This window comes from Gallinula chloropus (genome assembly GCF_964237585.1).
Source record: "Gallinula chloropus genome assembly, chromosome: 1".
Classification (NCBI taxonomy): Eukaryota; Metazoa; Chordata; class Aves; order Gruiformes; family Rallidae; genus Gallinula; species Gallinula chloropus.
In genome coordinates this window covers 208,864,283-208,890,553 of record NC_140085.1, presented here as the reverse complement: position 1 = coordinate 208,890,553, position 26,271 = coordinate 208,864,283, and the positions used below count along the sequence as shown (strand labels likewise).

The following is a 26,271-nucleotide window of genomic DNA, read 5'->3' as shown; positions in this document are numbered from 1 at the left end:
CTACCATTAGGTCACATATGGAAAAAATCAGACTGGCTTATTAAAATTTTTACAGAAGTGCACATTTTGATTATGAGACAACAGAAAGCTAATCTCTCTGTAATAAAACATCATTGATATTTACAAGACAGTGATGCTATCGGCTGTACTGAAATAAGCTGTCACTCCTTATGACCTCTGAGAAAGTTTGATCCAATATTCTGGCTGCTTTCTAGCACAGTGTCCAAGATATCAAAGAGGATTAACCCAAAATCAGAAAAAATACTGAAATAAAATGGACATATATGTTGGATTAGAAGCAAATAGTTAAGACTTGTTTCAATTGTTACATACTTTCAGCTGTCTGTTGCTTCATATGCACACACAGCCTACCTTCAAAGGCTGCTCTGCATTAGTAATAGAAAGTTTACTGTATAAAGCAACCAAATAAAAGTTACAGAAAAACTTAATAGCTGTAAAAAAACTTTATCTGGAGTCTGACAGTTTTCAAATCACAAAATTCTGTAAACAGAAAGAAGAAAGTAAATACAATTAAATTAAAATTCCACTATGTAAACAGAGGAACTAATGTGGGATTGAATGTCATCCAAAATTTACTCTCAAGTTAAAATGCTGCATTTATGTTTAATGAAATAATGTAAAAAGTTCCAGCAGAGCTGAGACAGTGGGAATTTTTCTTTTACCGCTTGCAAAAGTATTTTACAGAATATATACATAGCTAGCAAGCTTCCAGCTCCCACTCCCTTTTAATCATGTATTTTGCCATCCTACAATCTTCCATGTAGACTGTAATATCTAGCTTTTTACCTTCCTTGTTCTGAAGTACAGTCCTCACATATCCCAAGTACCCATTACACTCACATTAAAGCTTACAAAATCACAGATGCTAACCTTGTGCATTTAAATAAGTAGACCAAATTTTACTTTTTCTATACTAGCTACTTTTAACAACAGGAAGAAGGAAATACAACCAGGTTTTATCCCTTAAACAGCACCTTTCCTCACAGAAACAACATACCTTGTAGATACAGAGTGAGCCTCAGCTGCAGTCGAGACACATATTTCATTCTCAAAAAAGTCTTGTAAACATACAGATGAAAATTAATTAAAAAAATCTACAGAAGAAAACTGTAAAGGAAGCTTTATGATCAATCTTAGTAGAAGTAGTCAAAGTGTTCTGGAAATTCCTTAAGGAAAGAAAATTTAAAGCAGATAAGATATGAATGCCTCACTTAAAAAATGTAATGTTTTCACTATGATCTGCTATATGTATTTTGTCTCAACAAGCTGTAGTCTTTACTTTTATTCCTCATCTTTGTTAAAACTGTTTGGTTTTTAGTTTGATATATTCTTCATAGTTGTAATGACTACCAGTGAAATCAGTATCTCAAAACATCACTCATGGCATAAAAAAGTAGCGATTTTAGACCCAACTGCAGGTTTGTTTCAAATGCACATGATGTTACAATCAAACTGTAGATATTTCCACTGCTGTGACTTATTCAATAAAACTTTTCTGCTTCATTGAAGCAAAGAATGCATTTATTTCCTGGAACATGTAGAGGCTAGTTTCCCAAGCTCCTTGTGGAATGGTATCCTGGCCCTGTCCTGTCTCACCCCAGCTTCCCAAGCTCCTTGCTTCATATCAAAGAGAGAAGCAGAAGTAGTCCTGGAGAAAGAAAAATGAGTTTGGCTGGACATACTGTGCTATTATTATATTTGAAATATGTAATAGTGCAGTTAATTACAAAAAAACAACCCACCAAAACGGACAAGGGTGTTCCCTCAGTGGTAAGTTTGGATGCAAAATGCTCTTGGCACCTGGGTTCATTTCCTCTCTACCCTGACTCCCACAACTTATTCACACTTAACTGTTTGTGCAGCCAAATTCTAGACTGAATTTGCACATACCACGGGAACATGACTGCCTGCAGATTGGTCCAGTAAGGAACAGTACTGTGGAAGTGCTAGGAACCATTTTTTTTAATACAGCTCAAAAAAGTTCAACGTCACAGGCTCTTCTGTTTAGTAGAAAGCCTGACCAGAGGCTAAAGGATTCTGGTGACTGATGCTGTTCTACATTTTAAACTGAACAACACAATAGGAACCACTTGTAGGAACACCTGACATAGTCAAGTTGGTAAAATAATTCTATTGCTTAGCTTTTTAATCTGCCATCTTCTTATAACCAAAAGAAGATGAGTATGGTTTCTAATGGGGGTGGGGGTGGTGTTTGTTTGCTAGGAAAGACTAACTGAAAACATAATGCTTGCTCAAAGAAAGCAAACATACCTTTGTAAAACCTTCTGCTCCTTACCCTAACATTTCTCTTACATCTCTCCTTCACTTGTGTCACCACAAGCTAACGAACTCATTACATTAAAAAATAACCTTAAGGAGATAGTTATTTTATAGTTATTTTATTTCACTGTATATCCATTGATAGATTCACAGTCTTGTTTACTGTAGAGTCCCATTGACAGTTTAAGATGAACCATCAGGGCAGCACAACGCTGGCCAGAGCAGACAGGAGAGTAAGAGGTGCTGAGAAAAAAAGAATAATTGAGCCATATTTATGTGACACTTTCTCTGCTAAACAAATAGGAATTTGGGATAGTCTATGCTACTTTCTACTTCATCTTCGATTAATTGGGTTTTCACTCTAGTTCCCAGTTCAAAGGACTCCTTTTCTGTAATTCAGTTGAGAAAAAAAGTCTTCAGTTTAGAATGTGAATATAAATAGTAATTTTAAAAACAGGCTTTCATGTCTAATCTAATGTTTAGATGCTGACCCTATATATAGGATTAGTATTTACAGTTTATTTACCTGAACTAAGATAATTAAAATATAACTATCATTGTGTATTTAATTTTCTGACATCCTAAAAACACACATAAGTCATTGTGTCCCCTTTAAGTTTACACAGAGGTGATAGCAATTCTCCTGGCCTCTAATACTCTCTTTACTTGTTCATTATAGAATCCTTTCAACTTTGCCTCTAGCAATTCACATACTCATTTTCTCATGAGTAAATATTTAAGCCAGATCTGTTTTAAAATGTCTACAGAAAGAAAGAAGATAAAAGCAAGTATTTAGATTTATAGCTAACCGGGTAATAATCAACTGCTACCAGTGCTGAAAGAACTTCATCCATGTCTCAGCTTAAGCATGAGCCTTTAGTCCAGGTAGGGGGCTCTGAGCCTTTGCGCCCTTATGGTAACGTTCTTAAGCAAACAAAAGATTGCTACACACCTCACAGGACAATTAATTCATTGAAACAGGACATTTAAACTTTTCCTTTTCATCTGTAATATAAGAGTTAGCTACACTAATATTTGACTTTCTGTTTCACAGTGGAAAGAAAGGATAAGAAAGGCAGAGAATTAGAACTTAGTTCTCTGATCTTTGAGAACTTGCCCCATGCACCTAATGGTCTGTCTACATTTAACTTCAAGTCATGCAGTCTTAACCATCTTAACTATCAAAATATATTTGTTATTGAAATAAACAGCCAGCAGGTTGAAAAAGCTTGCTTTCACACACCGTTATTTATGCTTTCTTTAGAATCATGTTTTGACTTAGCCTTAAAACTGAGATACTTTCACCTATTTCATCTTAGTTAAAACTCTAAACAGATTTCAGTTCATATATCTACTATTGTAGGAATAAACTCCTAGGCTGCTCTGAGGAAGGCATGTATACTTTCCTCAACAGACTGCTCATGTTCAATATGCAAACTCCAAACAAAACCCTTCTGAAAAAGTGACATACAGTAATCATCCTTCATAGTAGGATTTCTGTTATTTAAGATTTAAATGGCTAGTTAGTATGTAAATGAAGAAAATTTTAATGATTTCAAGTTTTTTATTATTGTTTCTGCAAAAGCTGAAAATAAATTATCACAACCTGACACCAGAAATATGAAAAACAACCCATTGTTAATGCCTCTCATGTTATTTAGAATTGCAGCACAGTTTAGGCTGGAAGAGACCTCAGAGACCACCCAGTTCCAAACTCCTGCCATGAGAAGGGACTAGCCCAGGTTGCCCAAAGCCCGATCCAACCTGGCCTTGAACACTGCCAGGGAGGGGGCAACCACAGCTTCTCTGGGCAGCCTGTGCCAGGGCCTCACCACCCTCACAGGTATTCTTCCTCATACCTAATCTAAATCTACCCCTTTACAGTTTAAAGCCATCATCCCTTGTCCTGTCACGGTAGTCCCCTGCAGACAGGGAGCCTTCCCGTAGGCCCCTTTAGGTACTGGAAGGCTGCAATAACATCTCACCCAGAGCCTTCTCCAGGCTGAACAAGCCCAACTCTCTCAGCCTGTCTTCATAGGAGAGGTGCTCCAGCTCAAGCCCTTCAGTCAAATGCCCTGTCACAGCCATGAAAAGTGTTTCAAATCTACATTTACCATTGCAGCTTGTGATAGAGAAAATGTTTTTCTCCATGGGGTTACCTGTTTCCCACTTGAGATTAGTAGTAGCTTCCTAACAATTCAATTTAGGATTCAAAATTAGACTCAAATGCAAAAGCCTAATCACTATAAAATAAACAATTAATTATTTCAGAAGACTTGGTATCCATTCATTCACCATCTCTAAAAAATAAATTAAAAAAAAAAAGTGAAAAAAGTGGTATTGGAAAAGATGAAAATACCCATGAGAGTCACTAGCTAGAGCTGAAGCAGAAAGATAAGGGAGGCAATTTCTTATTCCCTGTCTTTAATTGTGCCAGGGAGCAGAATTTATGTTTGAACAGCATGCTTCCTTAGAAGAAAGGAACAAAACAAAGTATAAAAGAGGAAAAAATGCATAAAATGAATTAATGAGTTAGAGATACTAGACTGGAATTTTGGATTTCACTAGCTTTCTTTTTTCAGAGATGAAAAAGAGTAAAAAAATAATTAAGGGAATAATACATGGGCAGGAGTTACTGCTGCAAACACTGTAACTTATTTGACTTATTCTTTTTTATAGACATCTCATTTAATTGTTTTCAATGTCACAATATTCCATAAGAACTAAATTATTCTGATTCAGGACTATGTAATGAATTCTGTCAAAGAGTAAGAGAAATGCATAGGAAGCCCCACTCATAAAAGTTTTTGCTATTAAAGATACTGCCTGAGAAACGGGTTTTGTAAGTTTATACCCCAAAAGGCACTAAAACTAGAATGGAAGCAAAACAAGGAAGTCTGGCTCATTTGAAAACAGCTAATCTTAAGCAATATATGCAATGATGAAGAATTCTTATTGCATTAAATTAAATACAATATAGAACAATTTAAATACATGATTTTAACATGCAATAGCATATACTTGGTTATATTTTAATTTAGCACAATTAAAAAGAATTATTATAAGAAACAGTGAATCCTTATTAAGGTAGCATGAAACATTTCAGGAACTTGGCAAATCAATCTTTCTATAAAAAATTGTGTCTGTTTGAAAAATGGGAAAAACCTCAGAAAACAACTTCACAGCTACAGAAACAAACAAGTAACCCCCGAGGTTTTCCACAGGATTATGGTTTATTTTTTTTTCATATTATAAAGCTGACATGAATAAATATAACAAGAATAATTCACTCCTTTTACTGAATTAAAAATTTAATGGGATGTAGACCATCAGTAGTCTTGGAAGAAGCAGTAAAAAGGCTTAAGTTGCAGAATAAAGAATTTCCTTTTAAAGAGATTCTAATCTTCTCATAGGCCAGAGACAAATAGAGAAACCAATTACTAATTTAATTCTTAATGTATAGAGTACTATAAAGATATTTATCTCTATTGTTCTCTCACACTGTAACCTTAGTAGTGAAATTGTCCACAAATTACTCCTCTTGGGTCTCATGAAAGAGTTCATACTCACATAAGCCTACCTGATCGTAGGCAGAGGGTCTAGAGAAACTGCCTTTCTTTTGGCATTAACACAAACCAGAAATGAAAATTAACATGACAACATCAGAAGTAGCCTTAAGATTCCCTAATCATGTGGTATGACAGGAATGTTTATCCTTGAGTGAGTGGTCATATGAGGAAACTTTGCAATGATAACACTGGACCTGATGACATGTATTAACAGAATCATTTACTAACAAGAAAACTAGACTTTAAACAAATTCTTCATAACTGTGACTGTATTTTTTTTGCCAAGCTTTCAAGTTAAAAGAGAAAATATTCTAATGCAAAAGAGTTAATCCCTCTCCAGCAGGAGCACTTACAGTGAGGTTCATAGGGAGGAGGAGGATCACCACAGGGAACACACTCCATGTCTTGAAAGCCTCCAAGTTTAGTCTTCCTATAAAATCTAGAAGATGAAGGAATGGAAAGAGTCAATCAAAATCAGTTATTTTTCCTCACAAAATTAATCTGGTGTTTTAACAAAAGAAAACAACACAACAACAAAAATAAAAATCAAACTACAAATTTTTGTCAATCTGTGTCCCAATGCAAACTATCAGGAAACAGAAGAAAATAAAAGTAAAAAAAAAAAAGTACAGTAGATCATGTAATCATAGAATCATAGGGGTTGGAAGGGACCTCGAGAGATCATCAGGTCCAACCCCCCTGCCAAAGCAGCTCCCCAGCTCATATTGCAAGATATTAATTAATAGAACAGCAGCAGATCTAAAGTAAATTGAGGAAAAATTCTAAAGCTGTTACTCCTTATGTGTAGTCACTATAATCTTATATTCATATAAGAAATACAGAATTCTGGAGATTTCAGACAGAAATCAATATCCATTTTCCACATAGATTACAATATACAAGAAAAGTATGATGAACTTCTATCATACAAGCTTATTTACATGTTTAAAAAACTAAAAGTGAGTAGATTAATCTACTTTGCTCTGTTAAAGATATTACAGGGTAGTTATCACCACTAAGAATAAATAATGGAGCAGACGTGGATGCTTTTTATTTAAAATCCCTAAGTTATCCCCTAGCTCAGAGAGGGGAAGGGGGGAAGTCACTTAAATTGATTCATTTATGTACTCGTATAGGATGGCATTCCCACTCCTGAAAAAAAATTTAACATGCTGTGTGACAAAATCTTCAGAAAACGAGATTACTCCAACTGTGGAACTGTGGAACAGCAAAACAATAAAAAATGGCTTTTCAAAACTATACTGTATCAAACCAACAATCCCACTTGGGCTCTTCCTTCTTCTCCAGGAAGATCTTCACCATCACCCAAAATTACATTGTGCATGGACTGTGAATGCAAATTAACGGAGTGGCTACATAAGTGTCAATGCACATTATCCAATTCTCCACTTTGCTTTTATATGCTCAAATGTATACTTTAAAAATTCTAGATAGCAAGCATTGCATGGTATGAAAAAATGGGTATTACAAAGAAATATCCATCAGAAGGTTTAGGTAAGTAATAACAGTGGGATACCACAAGCAGTAACAATTGAACAGTAAAATAAAACTTTAGAGCAAACTAAACAACTAGCTACTCATTCCTAAAGATATTATGCAAACAGCATTTAAAAAAAATAAAAAAAAGAAGGCTGTTGTACCCAAGGAGACATTCTACAGACATTTCAAGAACTCTACTATTGAGTTTCTGTTTGAAGAGCTTACTGTCCACAGTGACAGGCAGAAGCCTACCTTCCTAAACCAAGGAACAAGAGTAGAATCAAATGAAAAACCAGAATTTTCGTGCTGCATTTCAAATTTATATGAGAGCATGGCATCCTCTAAAGAGCTTGTTTAGAACAGTTCTCTAATCAAGTAGGTCTGTGTCTTTCAAACAGTCATTAGTACTACACTAGAATCAATAGCTGTGCTCCGTTGAAGATGAGTGTGTGAATTAAGTGTTTTCTGCAGTGGTAGTGGCACATTAAATAAAAGGTGCTAGCTCTACTGATGTTAAGTTACTAACACTGCAAATTAAAGTACAAAGACTGTATCAGCTAAAGCAAACAGCTTTCCAGTTGCTCAAGAAACTCCTGCTTTAACAATGTGAACAGAAAGAGATTCATAGGCTGTAAGACTGGAGGGGCCACTGTGATCATTTATTCTGACTGAAATGTGTTAATATTTGTTTTTAGCTGACATGCTCGCTGTAGTGTTTTGAAGCTGAACAATAGGGAATGGCATGTTGGAAACCCATGCAAAACAGAAATAAATATGATTGCTGAGAGGTAAAACATTAGCTAAACCATTTGGTTTGGCTAGTTTTATCCTCCATTCACTTAAGCAGCATCTAAACTGATAGACAGGTATAAGTGGGTGGCACATTCTACAGTTCTGTTCCACAAGACATCCAGAGCAGATGTCCTGTGACTCCTCTACTCCTAACTGACTCCCTCCTCATGTTTCCAGCTTTGCTGCCTGTACAACAGGTTGTGGAAACAGCTCTCATTTTAACACATACTCAACATATGTATCAAGAATACCCAGAAGCATTCCCAGGTTCCCCCAGTTTCGTTTTACTAGTAAGTCATGTTTTAGTCTGGCTTCTTTTTTTGTTCCTTTCTTTCTCATCTTCCAAAATTCAGCTTATATTGTTTACACTTTCTCCCTGCTAACAGCCAAATAAGCCCTACAATAGATATACATTAATATGCAATCAGAGCTTAAAATCAATCCAGCATGTGGCTCCAGGTACTATCAAAAGTGGCTGAGAATAACATCTAACACCTGGGCCTTCACTTCGTTATACTGAGACTTAAACCAGCATTAGTTAGCAAAGCTTTACCAAGTGTTTTTAAATGAAAAAACCTCACTTCTGGCTTGACAGGAATAACTGTAGGAGATTTGACAGTGCTCAAGTGTTTGATAGCTGGTATTAAAAAAAAACCCCAACACCCAAAGTGTATAAAAATAAAATTAAAAGGTTGAGATATATAAAGGAAACAAATGTATAAATTTTAAAGCATCTCTGAAGTAGATACCCTGAAAATCCAAAGCCTGTTACAACTGCAAATCAGTTCTAACCCAGTCCTATAAATCAAGCTAGCAATCCACAGTTCAAAAAAGCACTAGAAATACCCTTTAACAAATTCATTGCAGGTATTTATAATGGTGGGACTTGACACAATGTAAAGAATATCCTTTTACAGGTCTTCATACTACAAACAGGGAAGATTAGCAACAGAGATCTGTAGTAACTGGAAAACAAACTAAGCACAGGTCTTAATTTTCTAACAGCAGCTTCAGTGAGTCTCCACACCATCACAATTTGTTCCAAACCAATTCTTTCGGACACATTTATGTTCCTCAACCAGGATCCTGCTCTATGAATTTACCAACATGGTGAAGGAAATTCAGGAGCATAAACCCCAGTCACTATTTTTGACCTAAAAATACATGTGTGTATGAGAATTATTACACAACGACCTACAGGAGGGTGAAAAAAACGAAGCAAATAATGTGATCAGTCTTCAGGAAGGTAACCACATATTTCCAAATGTTTAGTTCTCCAGAAAAATGAACTAAGTCACCAATAACAGCATTTTGAAGGATTTTGTTCAGGTGCTGTATAAACAATACTATCATAGATCAGATAGGCAATTATGAAACCATTTTTATATAGGAAATAATTAAGACTGCAATTTGGACATTATGTGCTCTGATCATACAGCAAATTGTTAGCAAGGCCAGGATTAGAACTTGGGACCTTCCTAAAGGAAACAAACATTTATCTGGAAAAAATGAACAAGCAAATGGTAATGCCAATCAGTTTTGAATTTGTTCTAGTCTCATCTTCAGAAATGGACTTACCCTGGTAAACAGTCCCCACATAGTGCATTGCTGGTGGCAGAACAGTTGGCCTTCTGAAACCGGTTAACTAATGCACAATCCAGACAAGGCTTGCACTTCTGAAAGCCCCAGTCTTCCTTGAATCTGTTTGGCCTGCATGTCATACACTGTGCATCCTCCCCATATCCAAAGCCGCATTCCTGTAGGGATTAACAAGCAATAGCAAGCTATTCAGTCACTGAAAGAGTGAACAAGAAGAGAATGCTGGGATAAAACGAAGACCTAGTGTAATTATTACTGAGAGTAGGTCTTTCTAGAGACAAAAGCCACCCTTTCAGCAAGTTCAAATGTGTCTTCCACTGCTAATAATCTCCCTTACTTCTATAAGTAATACTTAGTCATCCACTTTATTCATGAAACCACTGTGCATTTGAATGATAAAGGGCTTCAAGGACTCCCACAGTTTCATTATTACTAGCTTATGGTAGAATTATTGAGCTGTCTGTTTTTTAATTAGGTCAGTCATGTGAAAGTGCAGAAACTGGGACAAGTGAAGTATAAAGGCACTTACTCAGTTACAAAACCAGCAAAGAAACACTTTGATATTAAGGTTCATAGCTAAGGTGAACAAAGTTAATTGCCGAAGAGAGTGCACTGATCTTCAAAGGCTTAGAATTTCTGTTACCAAATAAAACAGAGCTGGTTAATGACCATCAGCTAGGCATGAAACATTGCTTAGCTACGAAGAATTTCAGAAACTCAATCCACTCCAGTTCTAACAGTTCTTGAACTATTGGAAAAGTTTAATAGTTCTGGGGATCACAGGGACACATGGTATTTCACTGTACAAAGAATATTATTACGTTTGGTTATGTATCCCAAATTCATTTGTTTAAAGAAATTATTTCCATTCCTTTGTGAAAAAAACACCTAATACAACTGACAGGCTGCAAAAGAGAAACACTTCACCCAATAATTTGCAGTAGTTTGGGGGCTGAATTCTATGAACTGATTATCAAGCTATTAATCTGTTTGATTTTTACATCCCTATTTCTTAAGTTACTGAGAGTTACTACTCCCTTTTCTCATCTATGTGTCTTACTACTTTTTTTTCACTGTATTTTGGAGTTATAGCCAATGCATTAGTGACACACCACAAAACAGAAAGAGGAATACAACAAATTGTTAGAAAGGACTTATTGGGAAAGGGTAGGTAGGTAGGAAAGGCACAGTGTGGAGACCACCTTCCTCCGGTATGTTGTCTCAGCAGAAGAATAGGACAACTTCCTAGTGGGAAAACTGCAGAAAATCTTCACCTGGGGCAACTTAGGTGCAGGTTTCCAGAAGCTTCCTTCATAATACATGCATGTTAGATGCATATAAATAACTATTTCCAAAGTCACCCACCTAGGCAAATCTGCAGTAGAGCTCTGAAGCTTAGAAACACGTTCAGGTTTTTCCAAGATTCACAGTGGGAAAGCAGCTATGGAACAAGCTCTGTGACAGAGTTGTCCAATAGGTATTTTACAGTGCCTCTAATTTGCAAAGATAAACAACTTTGGATGCATTCTGCTTGACATTCTAGGAATTTTAAATTTTTCTTTACATTAAGAATCTCTGCTGTCCTCTGAAGAACAAGCACTGAAGCACACAGAAAATGAACAATTCTTAGGAAACCATTTGAAATGGGCATTAAAAATAATTTTAATTATTTTTGTTTGTTTTTAGCTGAAATGTAGTTTCTTACTATTGACTGCTGTTCAGATGAAGGGGCAGATAGATAAATCATTGCTGTTAGTAACAACAAGAAAAGCATACCACAGTTTCAGGCACTGTAAAGCATGCTTCTCCTGCAAGATACTGACCTTAATAAAACTGGTAAGCAAAAGGAGATAAAAACTTTTTTCTTTTTTAAAAACTTACTTCAGCACAGTGTTTGCTACCATTTCATTTCAAACCTACCAGTTTCTGCTAGGAATCAATGCAGTTCTATTTTATGCCACCTAAAAATATCCCACTACCATTCAGTTTTACACTCAAATTCACTTAGCTGTATACAAAGCCAGGGACTGGAACCAGATGAACTTTGGTAGGACATTTTGCTCTTCCTAAGAAGCTTTTTCATTGAATCTCATTATTTCTTAACACATTCTTTCTAAATACCTACTCTTTCTGTTTAGATCATCCAAACAGCAGTGTTACAGGGTAGATTATATAGTTCAGTCAAATCATGTATATTTGTACCTTTTGATAAATCGCTTGGAATCAGTCCCTCCCAAGTCCTAGTAAACTTTCAAATATAAGGCTTAAATTAACTTAATTATAAGTTCTGCTTTTCAGAATACCTTTGAAGTTTCTGATTAAAACCAAGCAAACACCAGGAACTTAGGTTAGAACTAAATGCCTTCTAACTTAAAAGTTAGAACTGAATGCCTTCAATTCACTGGCCCAAACTACCAAAGCTTGAGTAAATTGTTTCCAGCTCTATCAGATCTGCTTTGCTATAGTCAGATGTATGGAGACATCTTAGTGGTCCTTTGTAACATGGAATGTTTTACTTTAAAGCTATAAAATTGGTGGATGCAATATAAAGAAATCTTCTGCCCAAGGAATTTACAGACTCTGGTCTTTTCAAAGATGGCTTCTAAAACCTTGCCAGGAATTCTGTAGATATAATCCATAACAACTACAACTTTATGTATGTGCTTTTTATGTTCACATAATATTTGAGGTAGGTAACTGCCTGGCAGGGGAAAATAAATATTTAAGTTTGTAAACCAGGCAGAACTTCAAACAGATTTGTACTCATAATTAACCACATTCCCAAAATTGAAGGATATGATTTAGACTATGGATTCAAGCCCTTTGAAATCTTGGACTTTATAATTTAGCAGTCCAGCAAAGATACAATCAACTGTTCATCTTCTATCAGTACATGTGCACCAGTTTTCTTAGTGGTCTATTTATGAAGCTATCAAATTATATCGCTGATGTGATCTGAATAGTTCCAAACTCCCCTCATCCCTTCTATCCTCCCACTCATATTTTAAAAAGAGGGCTCATCTCTTGTGGCAGTTCACCTCAGGCCTGCAGAGAAGTGAAACTTGTAACCTTCATTAGCTAATTTATAAAAAAAACCCACCACTTTTTCTGTGCCAGAAAAAAAAAGGCAGGTAAATACACACTCTATTTCTTATATTGTGAAGTATACTTAACCCACTATTTCCTTTGCACATCCCCTTTTCAATGCTACAATGTTACGAGACAATATTAATTAAAAATTTCTCTCTCACAATACAAGCCATGAAAATCCAAATACTGATTTAGAAAACTGCATTGAAATTACTGAAAAAAACCATCAGAATTAAAATAATTTCTACTTTCTGGCTATTTATACAGCTTTGGGGAATGGACTAAAGCTAAAGGAGGGAAGATTTAGGTTAGATATTAGGGGGAAGTTCTTTACAGAAAGAGTGGTGAGGGGCTGGAACAGGCTGCCCAGAGAGGTGGTGGATGCCCCATCCCTGGAGGTGTTCAAGGCCAGGTTGGATGGGGCCCTGGGCAGCCTTGTGTAGCTCCAGGCCTGGAGGTTGGTGTCCCTGCCTGTGGCAGGGGGGTTGGAGCTCTATGATCCTTGAGGTCCCTTCCAACCCAGACCATTCTATGATTCTATGATTCTTTCACTATCACAGTATTGTGACATCTCATTACCTTTAATGTATGCATCCCCAGAACACTTTATTCAGCAGTAGGTTTCACTAAGATACAAGTGAGATGACTGGTCAAAGCCACCTAGGAATTTGTAGCAAACTAGTTAGCTAAACTCACAGCTTAGTTTCCAGCTAAAAATATTAAAAACATACAATAATAGAGACACCTCTTAAAGCACTACCTCAGCAGTGTTAACGTTTTCTGTCAGTATATACTACTACCCAACCACTGACTCAAGACAGACAGAATGACCAAAAGTACAGCAGACTATAAAGGGTAATGAGCTAAGTGGCATGGTTTTTCCCTAAAAGTTGAATGCAATGCAAAAAGTAAATGAAGAGTAAATTAGATTTTAAATATTCTTTCAATTATAACAACCTCAAATTTCATTTAAAAAAACTGCTTTCAGGCATTATTAAGATTGTAATCTCCAAGTGCATCTCAGAATTTGTTTCTAGTTCCACTGATTATCCACATCCTACGTAAGTCCCTAGACAGTAGAGCACAGAGAAGTTCCACTTAGGCCACGATGATTACAAGAATATTTGGGTATTCTCAAGAAAAAGCCTTCCAGTAATTAAGGCACTTTTAATTGCTGTCAGGTTGCAGCACAACACTGGTGCTATGAAATGAAGTTTTTAGTAATACCTTGGAGTATATGGCCTTCTTAAATAGAATACAGTTTTAGCTTCAAAAAAGCTCCTTAGGCTGTGGATCAGCCTCATCTAAAATCCAATAATGAGCTGTAGGTATCAGCAGAAGTCTCTAAGCAGGACAGACTGCAACAGTGTGCTGCCAACATGTCAGATTTAGGTGGTGTGGCAAAAGTTAGAAAAGTTTCATGCTCAGTAAGATTTGACATGCCGACACACAGCTTTTCCAGCTTCCAGAAGACCAACCCAGACATGTTAGCCTTTCCTGAGCTGAGGCAGGGCAGGCTTCCTCTCAGGCAGCTCTCTTGCTTTGAAGTTATGTGGTAGCAGCTGCTCAGTAACTTCACTGCGACAACTTGTCAGACATAGCACACCACATCTGATGCTCTGTAGCATGTACTGCTGTTACATTCAGGACTAGCTTCAAACAGCACCTTCCCATTTAATTCACAATCCCTTTTCTGAGCCAGCATACAGGTCTACTGTTCCTTCACCATATAGCTAGTGCAAGGAAGCAACTACCAAGCTGCCCCTGTCCCACAGGCTCTCTGTACAGCAGCAGTCTCTTGTTGACAATATTTATCGTTAAATATTTGGTGGCAGTGTTGGCTTAAGACACTCTCTCCCTTTCATCTCTGCCTTTTTCTTCCTTATCACACATTGTCCTCAACTGTACTGCTACAATAGACTATGAGACTGAGCTGTAAATCTGACCATTCAGTCATCTGTTCCATAGTACACCCTAAAAACCTACTGTGTCAGCATACCTGCACAGGCAGGGTGCTGTGGAAAGACTGTACTACTGCCAAAGCTGTCATTTCAGTGTTTCTGAACGACAATCTCAGATGTGATCTGTTGACAAAACAATCTAGAATTGCAGTTGAAGTTCTGAGTTGCAATACCAGGTTGATGTGACTGAGGTATGGGTTGCTTTGTTTTTATTTCTATATGCAAAAGTTACATGGAAGTTCCCCAGAATTATAGAACTTTTCCTTTTTTTTTTTTTAAAGCAAATTATGGTCAAGGGACTAGAAGGACTCTCATTTCTGTACTGAAATGTTTTCAGGAAAAGGCTAAAACCCAAACTAACATAATGTATTTTTTTTCTGCATTAATTATGACTTATACAAGTTTGAATCACATATACAGTTTGATTTATACAGAAAAAATATAAGAAAGATAGGATAAAAAAGGCTCTTACTATCAAGCCACACCAATGACTGGTCAGACACTGGCAACTTGACACCACGTAAAGAATGATATTAAACCACCTGGTTGACTATATGATGCCTCAGTTCCTACTAAACGAATGAGAAATGAAATAAAGCTGAGCCACATGAAGGAAACATGTCCTTCAGAACTGAAGTCTCCCATCCCATAAGAAAGCTAAAAAAACCCCAAACACCCCCAAAAAACACCACCCAAACAAAAAAAACCCCACACACTCAAAAGTAAGCTATTCTAGTGGTTCAAAAGCATCAAAAAAGCTACCAAGGACACTATGGTATATATATTTTTTTCTTTAAATTAACAAAGCAGCAAACAAAAAAGAGAAGCAGCTTTCAGTCCCTTCCTCATCAATACTGAACTGCTGATAATAACAAAGCTGGCTTGCTTATGATGGCAATATGTTAAAAGTACTTTATAAAAAATACAATCAACATGAAGTTATCAATGGATTCTAGTTTTCAGTTAATGTGACATCTGCAGCGCTACTGTTAGTACACAGGGAATCAGAAAGGAAAAGTTGATGGTGTACTATTTTTTCTTATTTTAAGGAAGCTAAACTGTGACAGCAAAAGCTGAAAGTAGCCTAGATTTGCAACTTGCTACATGAAATAAGGCTGGTTTATTTTGCCTATTTCATGCTATGAAGGGTGTCTGAAGGTCAATCTCAACAGATTGAACACTAGTTTGTAACTAAAATTTTAACACTCATCGTAGATTCATAGAACAGTCCAGGTTGGAAGGAACATCTGGTTCAACTTTTCGTGGGACTGGGAGCTGAGCTGATCTAGCACCTTGTCCAATTACATCCTAAAAACCTTCAGTGATTAGAACTCTACCATGTTCCTGTGGAGGCTGTTCCAGTGAATGACTGTTCTCACTGTAAAAAAAATACAAATCCTCTTACATAGAGGTAAAACCTCTCCCCTGGTACAACTTCTAACTGTCACTCCTTTTCTTGTCCATGTGGCACCTTGTGAAGGAAGAATCTCCATCTTGTTGTTCCACTCTGTAGCCTCTGTCTACTCTGTTCCATCAAGAACTTCCTGCATTACCACAGGCAAGTCGATTTCTGTGCTAGTCTCATGCATAAATTAAGGAAAAACAACAGGGTTTCCTTAACTTGGAAATGTATTATGAAATGCTCACAGAGTCACAAACGTCATGTAAATAAGTCAATATTTGTAAAACTAAGTAAATCTAGGCACATATGTATGTGCACATTTATCCATACTGTTGATGCAAGTCTGTAGTATATCTTGAGTATCTGGTGACATGTGAACAGACGAGAGAATTCAATTCGATTAGACTTTAATCAGACAGAATCACAAGGTTGGAAGAGACCTTTGAAGATCAAGTCCAACCATTCCCATCCTATGCTAAACCAGATCCCTAAGTACCTCATCTACCCTTTTTTTGAACACATCCAGGGAAGGTGACACAACCCCCTCCCTGGGCAGCCTGTTCCAGGCCCTGACAACTCTTTCAGGAAAAAATTGTTTTCTAACATCCAATCTGTCCCTGCCCTGGCACAGCTTCATGCCATTTCCCCTTGTCCCATCTTCTGTCCCCTGGCTGAAGAGACCATCGCCCACCTCTCTACAACCTCCCTTCAGGTAGTTGTAGGTGGGGAGAAGGTCTCCCCTCAGCCTCCTCTTCTCCAGGCTAAACAGCCCCAGGTCCCTCAGCTGCTCCTCACATGATTTGCCCTCCAGCCCCTTCCCCAGCCTGGTTGCCCTTCTCTGCACTTGCTCAAGGACCTCAATGTCCTTCTTATAGCGGGGAGCCCAGAACTGGACACAGTACTCAAGGTGTGGCCTCACCAATGCCCAGTACAGGGGCACAATTACCTACCTTGTCACCTGTGTGGCCTGTGTTAAGATTCTTAAGCCTGGTCATCAGGTATCACTGTCTCTTCCTTAAGTATAGGGACAACTAATGACTGTTGACATAACAGGGTTTTATCCACAATAAAAATCCCATTGAAGTTTAAAAATTAAACAGGTACCATAGTTAGAAAACAATGTATTAGCTGTGATTTCCATAAAATCACGTACTCAGTTTAACAAAGGCAAAAGGATAAAGTATATGCACAAGTGTACTTATGCTGTAAACAGTCTGCTGCTCAATTCAATGGCAATGTATTTAAATCATAGTACCCATCTGTACCATGGCAAATATCTTAATTTTTGTCTTGACAACTAAGGTTTTCCTTCATAGTGTTTAACCTAACTCTACTTGACTTTTAAAAGGAACACAGTTCCTATTTTTAGTCAGCAATAACAAGAATCAAACTAAATCTGTAGAGTTCTAACTAAAATGAAGTAGTTTCTCATAAATAAGAGTGAAGTGATGGCTCTGCAGTCTTAGGCAGTGGATCTGTCTGCTTCAGCCTCTTCAGCAGTAGAAGTTCTACCTGAACTGAGTTTCAAGGGAAGGAAATAGGGACATACATTACATCAACAGTTCACAGAGTTCACTGCTGCATGACCCAAGAGCTGGACCTTTGTATTTAACAACATACGCTGCAGGTTTTTGTCACTAATATAAAAAAGACACCTGCCAGGCATTTGCCTAAAATATGGGTGTTTTTTTTTTCTTTGGGAAGCTACCTCCCCCACCCCCTGATAATGTATTTTACTACATACTTAGACAGTCATGCCCATACATCAAAGCAATGTACCTAGTTCTATCCAGGAGCACTACATATTTGCTAGCAAAGCAGACACATAATTTGTTATTAAGAAACTGTTATTAAACTACAGCATAATTACATCATTGCTTTCTCACATGTAAAAAACTTGAGCAAACAGAACTCCCCCTGTGCTGCAAATTACTTCAAGTGTATCATTAAATCCCTTTTCCCTTTGCCTTCTGACCTCTGACTTAACTTTGTCGCTTCGAGCTGTAGTTCAGCAAGACTACTCTCAACTGTATTTAAGTAACAGCCACAGCACTGCACCCTTCACCACGACTCAGACAATTGGACCTCTATTTATAAAGCAAATTACGCTTCCATTCACATGTAGGTTTGAGCAGAATCTGCTTAGCCATTTCAGTTCTAGTGTGGGAGCAAAAAATAGTATTTGAAAGCTGTTGTAGGTCTGGGAGAAGTTATTGCTGACACACTGAAATTAGTAAATGTACTTTCAGAAAAACTAGTCCTAAGAATCAGAACTATCAGACTGTAAATAAAAATAGTTCAAGTACAAGTATAACTTGAATAATATACCACATTTCTATTTTACTTTAGCATTTTTAAATTGAAAGAAAAGTATAATTACTGGGAGAACTAGATTTTATGCTTTTTTTATTTGCCAACGAGATAAGCAAGCTACATCAACGCATACAATACTGCTTTAGTAGGACCACTGTTAAACAGAGCTATATTTACAAGTGCCTTTATAAATCAAAACACCCCCCAGAACATTTCAGTGCTTTTCAGTGCTTTGAGCATTTCAATGCTCAAATCTAAGGCCAATCTGAAAAACACAAAAAACACACACCAAACCAATAGAAAACCCAAACAAAACCACATCCATAACATTAGTCATCTTTAAATCTGTACTTCAGGAGCACTGTTTCTATGCCTAAACCTTAACTAATACTGCCCAACATAGAAAACAATCCTCACTGAAGTGTGAAACTAAGTATTTCTGTTAATGCACTGAACACTACCTACAAGGGCAGAGAGGTAGGGAAAAATGTGTCGCTCAATTTCAGTAAATCTCTTCAAACCACCCACAAACCACAATACTTAACTTGTGCTTTTTTTCAGAGCTGAATATAGTAAGAAATACAAAGCCACAAACTGAAAGCTTCTTTTTTTCCTGTTGTTTAAACACACATACACACCAGACTTGGTAATGTTTGCCCTTTTATATGCAAGGGCACTGGGCAGGGCAGCTACTTCTCTCTTGCTTCATGGTCCCACCTATCAGGTATCCATCAGGCTGCACTGTTATGTCAGCCATGGCTTTACACTCTAACAATGGGCAAAACGTGGGTATAGTAGCTGGGCACCAAAGAAAGAGCCTTTGGCATGAGACTTGACAAACCTGCAGACCCTTCATGATAGCCACTTGCACCCTGTCTTTTTTGCCTGACCGTATTCCCACCTCTAGCATGACATACCTGCTCCCCCAAAACATCCACTCTCCCCATGATTCCTAACTCATTCTGTTATTTCTCTCTCCTCCAGTGATCAAGTTAATGAATTCCACAATATCACTCGCTCCCTCTCGTTTCAGCTGCATCTTCCTTTGCTTGTTCTCTATCCTTACTCATACGTGGCACCTACTTTGTGTTGGAAGCAACTGAGACCCCCTCATGACTTGCATGCAGACTTGGAATTCTGCTGGAAATTCTGTCAAGTTAACTTTCTAGTTCTACTGAATCCCAGTTGCCATTTATCTCTGTTGATTTATTTCTACACTTCTAAATACCCTGCTAATTCAAAAACTTTCATGGGGATTTTCTTTTGAAAGAGATGCAGTTCTAAAAGAAAAAACATTCATAAGACTCTTGATAAAAATCTTTGTTTCTCTGTGATATTAACAAGGACTACTTCTGTTTATACATATTGCCATATATTTTTCTGGTCTGAGCCTTCTCAATTACTTTACAAAGCATAAAGATATGGATCAGGTAATAGACTTCTAAATAAGCTGTAAAGCAAAGAATTTGAGCTGCACTTGAATCTAGCTTCACCACACAAAGTGCTCCAACCATTAAGCTAGTAAAAACAGAATAATCACCTACCTCCCAGTTGTTCTAAGGAAATACAGGATATGTCTTAGTTCTCACTTGAATTCTATTCTGTATTTATGTGTTTATGCCCTTGTTTTTACTATGAAACGTTTTAAGTCAATTAGTTCTGTAGAAAATATTTAAGCATTAACTATAGTGGCAATTGACCTAAAATTGAGAACTGATTCTGAGAGTTGGCACTGCAAAAAAAAAGAATCATGTCATGTGTCATGTCCTGTCCTCCCCCCATTTCAGTGGTTTTGTACCAATCACTAGTCTGGAATTAATTTTTTGTGCTCTCCTCTACACAGTGAGGTTATTCAGTCTTAATTCCCTGTAGTCCCCCCCCACCTTGTACCACTAACTCACCATTAAAAAGAGTAATTTTAATTTGAGAGCCCATACCCAGGTGCTTTAATGGTACTGCCTATTTTGTTAATGGCATCATCATTTCCTCAACTGAGCACTGCATATAAAGAGAACCAAAAAAGATAGTACTTAAGAAAACTGTAAAATGTTCAAATACCAAAATAATAAAAATATCTTTCCACATAAATACTTATTATTTTAGCCACATACATAAATGCACTTACCAGAAACAAGTAAATTCAAGCAAGAATTCTCCGCTTACCTTTGAGAGTTCCATTCCAGGTCCACACTGCTTGCAGAGGATACAGTTCCCAGTGTGGTCCCTAAATTCTTGCTCTCTGCAATCTCCAGTCTCACAAATTACCCTACTTAGCTTAAAAAAAAAAAAAAAAAGTAAATTAAATAAAATACAATTAGACTGAGTTTAACACATACTTTATATACATTCTAAATCTGAGAATTACATTATTGGTTTTGTCTTAAAAATAGCTGTCTGCATTATCAAATATAGTTAAATATGGCAATGAAAATGTATAATCTAACTCCAAATATGGATAAGTGACCTGAATTTAAATGTCTCTCAGTACTTTGGGAATTTCAATAATTTTACAATTTTCATAAGATCTGCTTGATGTTTGGCACTTGTGTAACATCAAGACACTTAATTGTTTGAAGATGAGTTTAAGTTCCTCACCTTAGTCAACGTTATAAAAAAAATGCACATGACCAGTTCCTAAAGGTACAGTTTTCATGACAGTAAGTTACAGTGTATTACAGTGTATTGCTAGGTTACATTTATTTGTGATTTTTTTAATGCCACTATTAAAATGTAATAAAATCCCTAAAATCTCTTAATTTAAACAGAAATATTTTGAGATTTTAAAAGGTCACCGAAACCTTTTGGAAACTTAAACCACATCCCAAACCTGTATGAATACTAATTCTTCTAAACTTCACTGTCATTTTGTATTTCATGGGCCCAACAAGGGAGAGATTTCAATTTCTGCCTTCAAAAGCATTTGCATACGTTATCCGACCAAACATGAAACCAAGATTAGGTTATGAGAAATACCACAAGCAGTACTATCAGCCATGCAAAGTTTCAGTATAATCACTGGAATCCTACTCGGGAACATTAGCAAACCCTATGAGCTCTCGCAGTAGAACTTAAAATCAAATGCCGACATACAGTCTTCCATCACAGAAAGTGCTCTCCACAACTGCTACTGAATTCTTACTTTGTGTATTCATCCTTTCAGAAAGACCTAAGCCTTTCTGATAGCTATGAAGCCACAGATACCCTTAGTTCCTGAGCTTATCTCTGCTAGCTTAGTAGGCAATGAAACTGTGTGCCATGCTATGCTCCATGGATTAGCTGAATACTCCAAACTCCTAAACAATATATTAAGCACACTGTGCTAAGAAATGGCCACTGCAAATTGCCTAGAATTTCTTCTGTCTCTTTGAAGTGAAGCAGTATCACCTTCACAGCATTATATTCACTTGTATTTTCTGTTCTAGTTCAATCCTCCTTCCATGAAGGGGCTAACAAGGTAAAATCTTTTAATTGCATATATGAGGAATAGTAAGAAATTAAACAAATCAGTTCACCAAGCTCACTTCTAAATTGATAAAGAGCGTATGTAATTGTTTGCATAAATGTGTTTAAGACTTTTGATGGTAGCAGCAATGTGTTTAAAAAACCCCCAAACATTCCGATGTCCAACAATTTTTTCAATGTTTTCATCCTGGGGAAAATAGATATTAATTTTTAACTTACCAAATATGCTAGTAAAATTATGACCATTTTCAGTTTATCTTCTCCTTTTAATCCTATAGTGTCCATTTTTTACAATTAAAACTTTATCCCTAGAAGAAAAGGAAAAAAATCATATTTGACATGGTTGCTTAAATTGCAAAAGTCTCGTGTCCATAGAGCACTTCAAGTCCTTCAGCATGTCAAAATATGTATCCCTTAAAGCCATTAAACTATTTCAGATAGATTTCTGAAAGCTAAACAATGAACATGCTTTAAAAGTCATGCTCTTATTTTAGAAGAGGTGGCAATATACACAAAATTTCTATAGCCTTAATTCTCAAAGGAAGAGAGTGCTACCAGTCTTGATTAGATAATGTCAACATGCATAGAACTGGCATCCCTAACATTCCTTGTTAGATGCCCAACTAAGTACAGCACCAACACACAACAGTAACTTTCTTCAAATAAGTCACGTATCAGCCAAGGCATAGCTGATCACAAGAATGTTCCTTCTGTGTCGCAGTGTGGAGCAGAATGGGTTTGCTTAGTGGGCTACGAGAACCTCTTCTATTTCATTCTCCAATGAACTGGAGGCATACATGGGATCTATTTTTACTACTTACCTAAGGGTTATGAACTTCTTAAGATGTGTTAACATGATTGTTTATGATATGGTAGGCAAAGATTATTACAGAAAAGATTTTAAACAGCATAAACAAATCACACCCTTCCTGGAAAAATTTTTAATTAGAAAAAGAAGACAGAACAGTCCATAAAGTCTTGCTTGATTATTTTTAAGAAGCAGTAACAAACACACAACGAAACAAAGTGAAGGGGAACTATTTGCAGCCATCACAGAAGAGAAGTTCTAATGTAGGATTTGGTTTTCTATTATTAAAATCAACAAAGTGCACCTCCATAATCATTAAGAATATTGTGCTTGGCCAACGGAACATTTTCCCTCTGCTTACTTTCATTTTGTTTCTTTGGGTCTTTGTGTTAATTTCTGATTTTTTACTTTCTGGTTTTGTCAATAACCTGGATATGAAAGTGCAACTTTTAGTTCAAAAATCCCAACTATACAACAACGTAACAAGAAAAGAATAAATTCATCATACATAGCATGCAATTTGAATGTGATCTTAATTTGCATATTTACACAGCAGTAATATAAAGTCATTGCTTTCAGCTAGAAGCAAAAATGAATTTTTAACATTTCTGGTCTACTTCATAACTTAAGGAATTCTATTTTGTCTTTTAAACCAGCATAGGTAAACGAGTAAATTTTATCATTTAAGAGTAGAAGAGACTTACAAATGAAAGGATGGAACCCAAAACGCAAGTAGTACAGAAAAAGATTAAGAACAGCTGCAAACTGATCTACGACAGGAACTATAACAAGTATAATGCACTTCAAAAAACACAAAATCAGAATGAGCATAGACTCCAACGCAGAATTTCACGCTGTAGTCTACTAATAATACCCTAATTAATGAATTCTAATCAATAAGAAGAAAGTATGCTTCAGTAGCACTACTGATATCTTTTGAGAGAACTGCATTTTAAGGTATCTTCTGCTAGAAAGAACAGAAGGGGCAAAGCAGCGAGGTGTGGCAGGCAGCACTCTGCAGAAAGCCAGGACTGCATTTTTACAGTTAGTTCTCACTAAGTGATGGCAACAATCTTTGGGCCAACCATAATTATCAGATTATATGCATGTCAACATGGGTGACAAAGAAGACCTGCCGTCAGGTAATACAAATACCTACGGATATAGTATTTGACAGAGGTTGATTTTTTTAAGTTGGATGAAAGGAAAATATGCAAAGAAAAAGGAAACAGGAAATCTCAGAATGAATTCTAGATGACCTAAAAACACTGATTAGATGTAAAAAGTACTGTAGAACAAATGGAAAAGGAGAGACAACCGTGTTTAAAACGTATTCAGTGCGCAAGGTTAGCATGAGAAGTGGGCAGTGGTAATGCTGGGGAAAAAAAATGAGGTACATAAGAACAAAAGCATAGGAGAACAAAACTATTTCTGCTGAAAGTACAGAGAGTGGGCTGAGACAGTAAAACACTATCAAGAGAACCCAAGCTTCAAGAAATGTTTCTCGTCTATGGTTGGAAAGAAACAATATGGATAAACACACACATAATGTGTTTTCCGGTGGAACAGTAACTGAAGATGAGAAATTGTGAGACTTTGCACCTCAGAAACCTTGAAAAAACTATCAAGAAAGATTTAAGCCTGCTGCTGTCCAGTTTTATAGAGTCTGGAATGCTACAGAAGTTGCAGAGTGCTAATGTTATGAAAAGATTAAAAAATAACTAAGAATAGTAAATAATAAACCACTCTACACAGGATCACAGAAAAGCAGTCCTGCAAAACAATCTTGACTCACCTAGAGAAGACATAACAATAAAACAATATCATCTAGCTTTTAAATTTTTAAACTGATTAATTCCAATAATCATGCTGGAACAAAAGGGATTTGGGAGAAAAATCCCTGTTGACTTCTTGACTTCATATAATGCTGTTCAATGAAAAAAATTAAATTTTTCATATGCTTTCTTAATTGCTATAGGAGGCAAAACTTTAAGTGTGCAAGTTAAATAAATCTGTACATTTAACTGAGTTGCACAGAAATGAGTGGCAATGATTATTCCACGTCATATGAATTTATAGCCATTGTATTCCTTAATAGTATTATTGTTAAATAAAACAATATTGTTGAATAAAATACGACCATCTATATAACACTACTAACATTTTAAAAATAGGATTCTTTGTAATGTTAAAAGTATGCTTTATTTTATATTTTAAGATTTACTTACCCTTTAGAAAATAGATGTGTATTAAAAATGAAACAGACTATCATAAGAATGGCATATTTTTATGTCAAGCTTCAAGTAGAATTATCATTACAAACAATATTGGTGAGCTGAAGTAAGCCTAATGATCTAAAATACGAGCTGTGGCATAACCTAACCAGTCTATATTTTTTCTGAGTTGGTCACCTGAAGTATGGAAAAATAAAGAAAATTAAGAACAGGCTGATTAACTGGCCAGCAGATTCAGTACTTGCCATATTATTGCAATAAAACTTTATTAGGTTTTATGTAATGAAGCCATGTTAATTTTATTCATTTTTTCCAATATGGAATAACCTGAAAAATTTATATTGTAAAAAAGTTAGCATATCAATGATTTATTAAAATAATTATTGAAACAAAACAAGTGATGTATTTTTATGTTTTTAATATTCTGGAGTCACAACTGGATTTAAAACCCAAATGCCAGTTCTTCGCAGAAGTTAGTACAGAATAAAAAGCAGCCTCATTCTAAGTTGTTGGTCATGTTGACAGCTCATATTTCAGTTTTGCAGTTGCCATATGTGTTCTAAGATGGTCTTCCTATAGCATGGACCTCAAAGACAAAGCTGTACTAGAACATGTTTTGTTGACTTCGGTGTGGAAATTTCATTGCAACATGAAATATTTTCTATTTAAAAGACAATCTACTGCCTTCATAAAACTTGTCAAATCCAACACCTTCAAACATCAGGAGTTCCAGAACTCAGAATAAATCTCTAAAATCAAGTGGTTTAGAACTGGCATCAACTACCACAGACTTCTCAGACTTATCTACGCATTTTACTGAGCTTCAAATTTGTGGACTGATCATTAGAGGCACAACGCAAGCTCATAGCTTTGGGTCTGTGATAAAACATCTAGATAATTTATCTTTTACAATCATCAAATCTTCTAAAATGGGCTCACAGGTCTGTGAGCCTCAAACTACAGTACACTTCAGCAGGCTTAGAAGCACCAAAACATGTTCAGATCATTTCAGTAGACGTGCATGAATGCCTGTGGTACTGCATCATGCAATCATTGTGCTTACTGCCCCAGCTCCTACCAAAAAAGCCCCCAAGAATATATAACAGCTTATAACATATGAGAAAGAAATTAACTGGTGTACAATAACACCCCCCCATTGTTAAAAGCACAAAAAAAAAATAGTAGTTTCTTTTCATGACAAGATTTGGATAAAAATCACGCAAATGGTTAAGACACATTA

General features: G+C 36.3%; 1 protein-coding gene across 1 annotated transcript in view; it reads right to left on the bottom strand.

The window, feature by feature from the left end:
• The window catches only part of TNFRSF19 (TNF receptor superfamily member 19), a gene marked incomplete at both ends in the record, with an annotated part of 42,488 nt that extends 20,214 nt beyond the window's left edge, over positions 1 to 22,274 (bottom strand). Inside the window, 4 exons of the mRNA XM_084265420.1 lie at positions 6,224 to 6,309; positions 9,741 to 9,919; positions 20,691 to 20,801; positions 22,209 to 22,274. Of these exons, the coding sequence (XP_084121546.1) occupies positions 6,224 to 6,309; positions 9,741 to 9,919; positions 20,691 to 20,801; positions 22,209 to 22,274 (442 nt within the window). The remainder of the gene's footprint in view (positions 1 to 6,223; positions 6,310 to 9,740; positions 9,920 to 20,690; positions 20,802 to 22,208) is intronic.
• Positions 22,275 to 26,271: the final 3,997 nt, after the last annotated feature.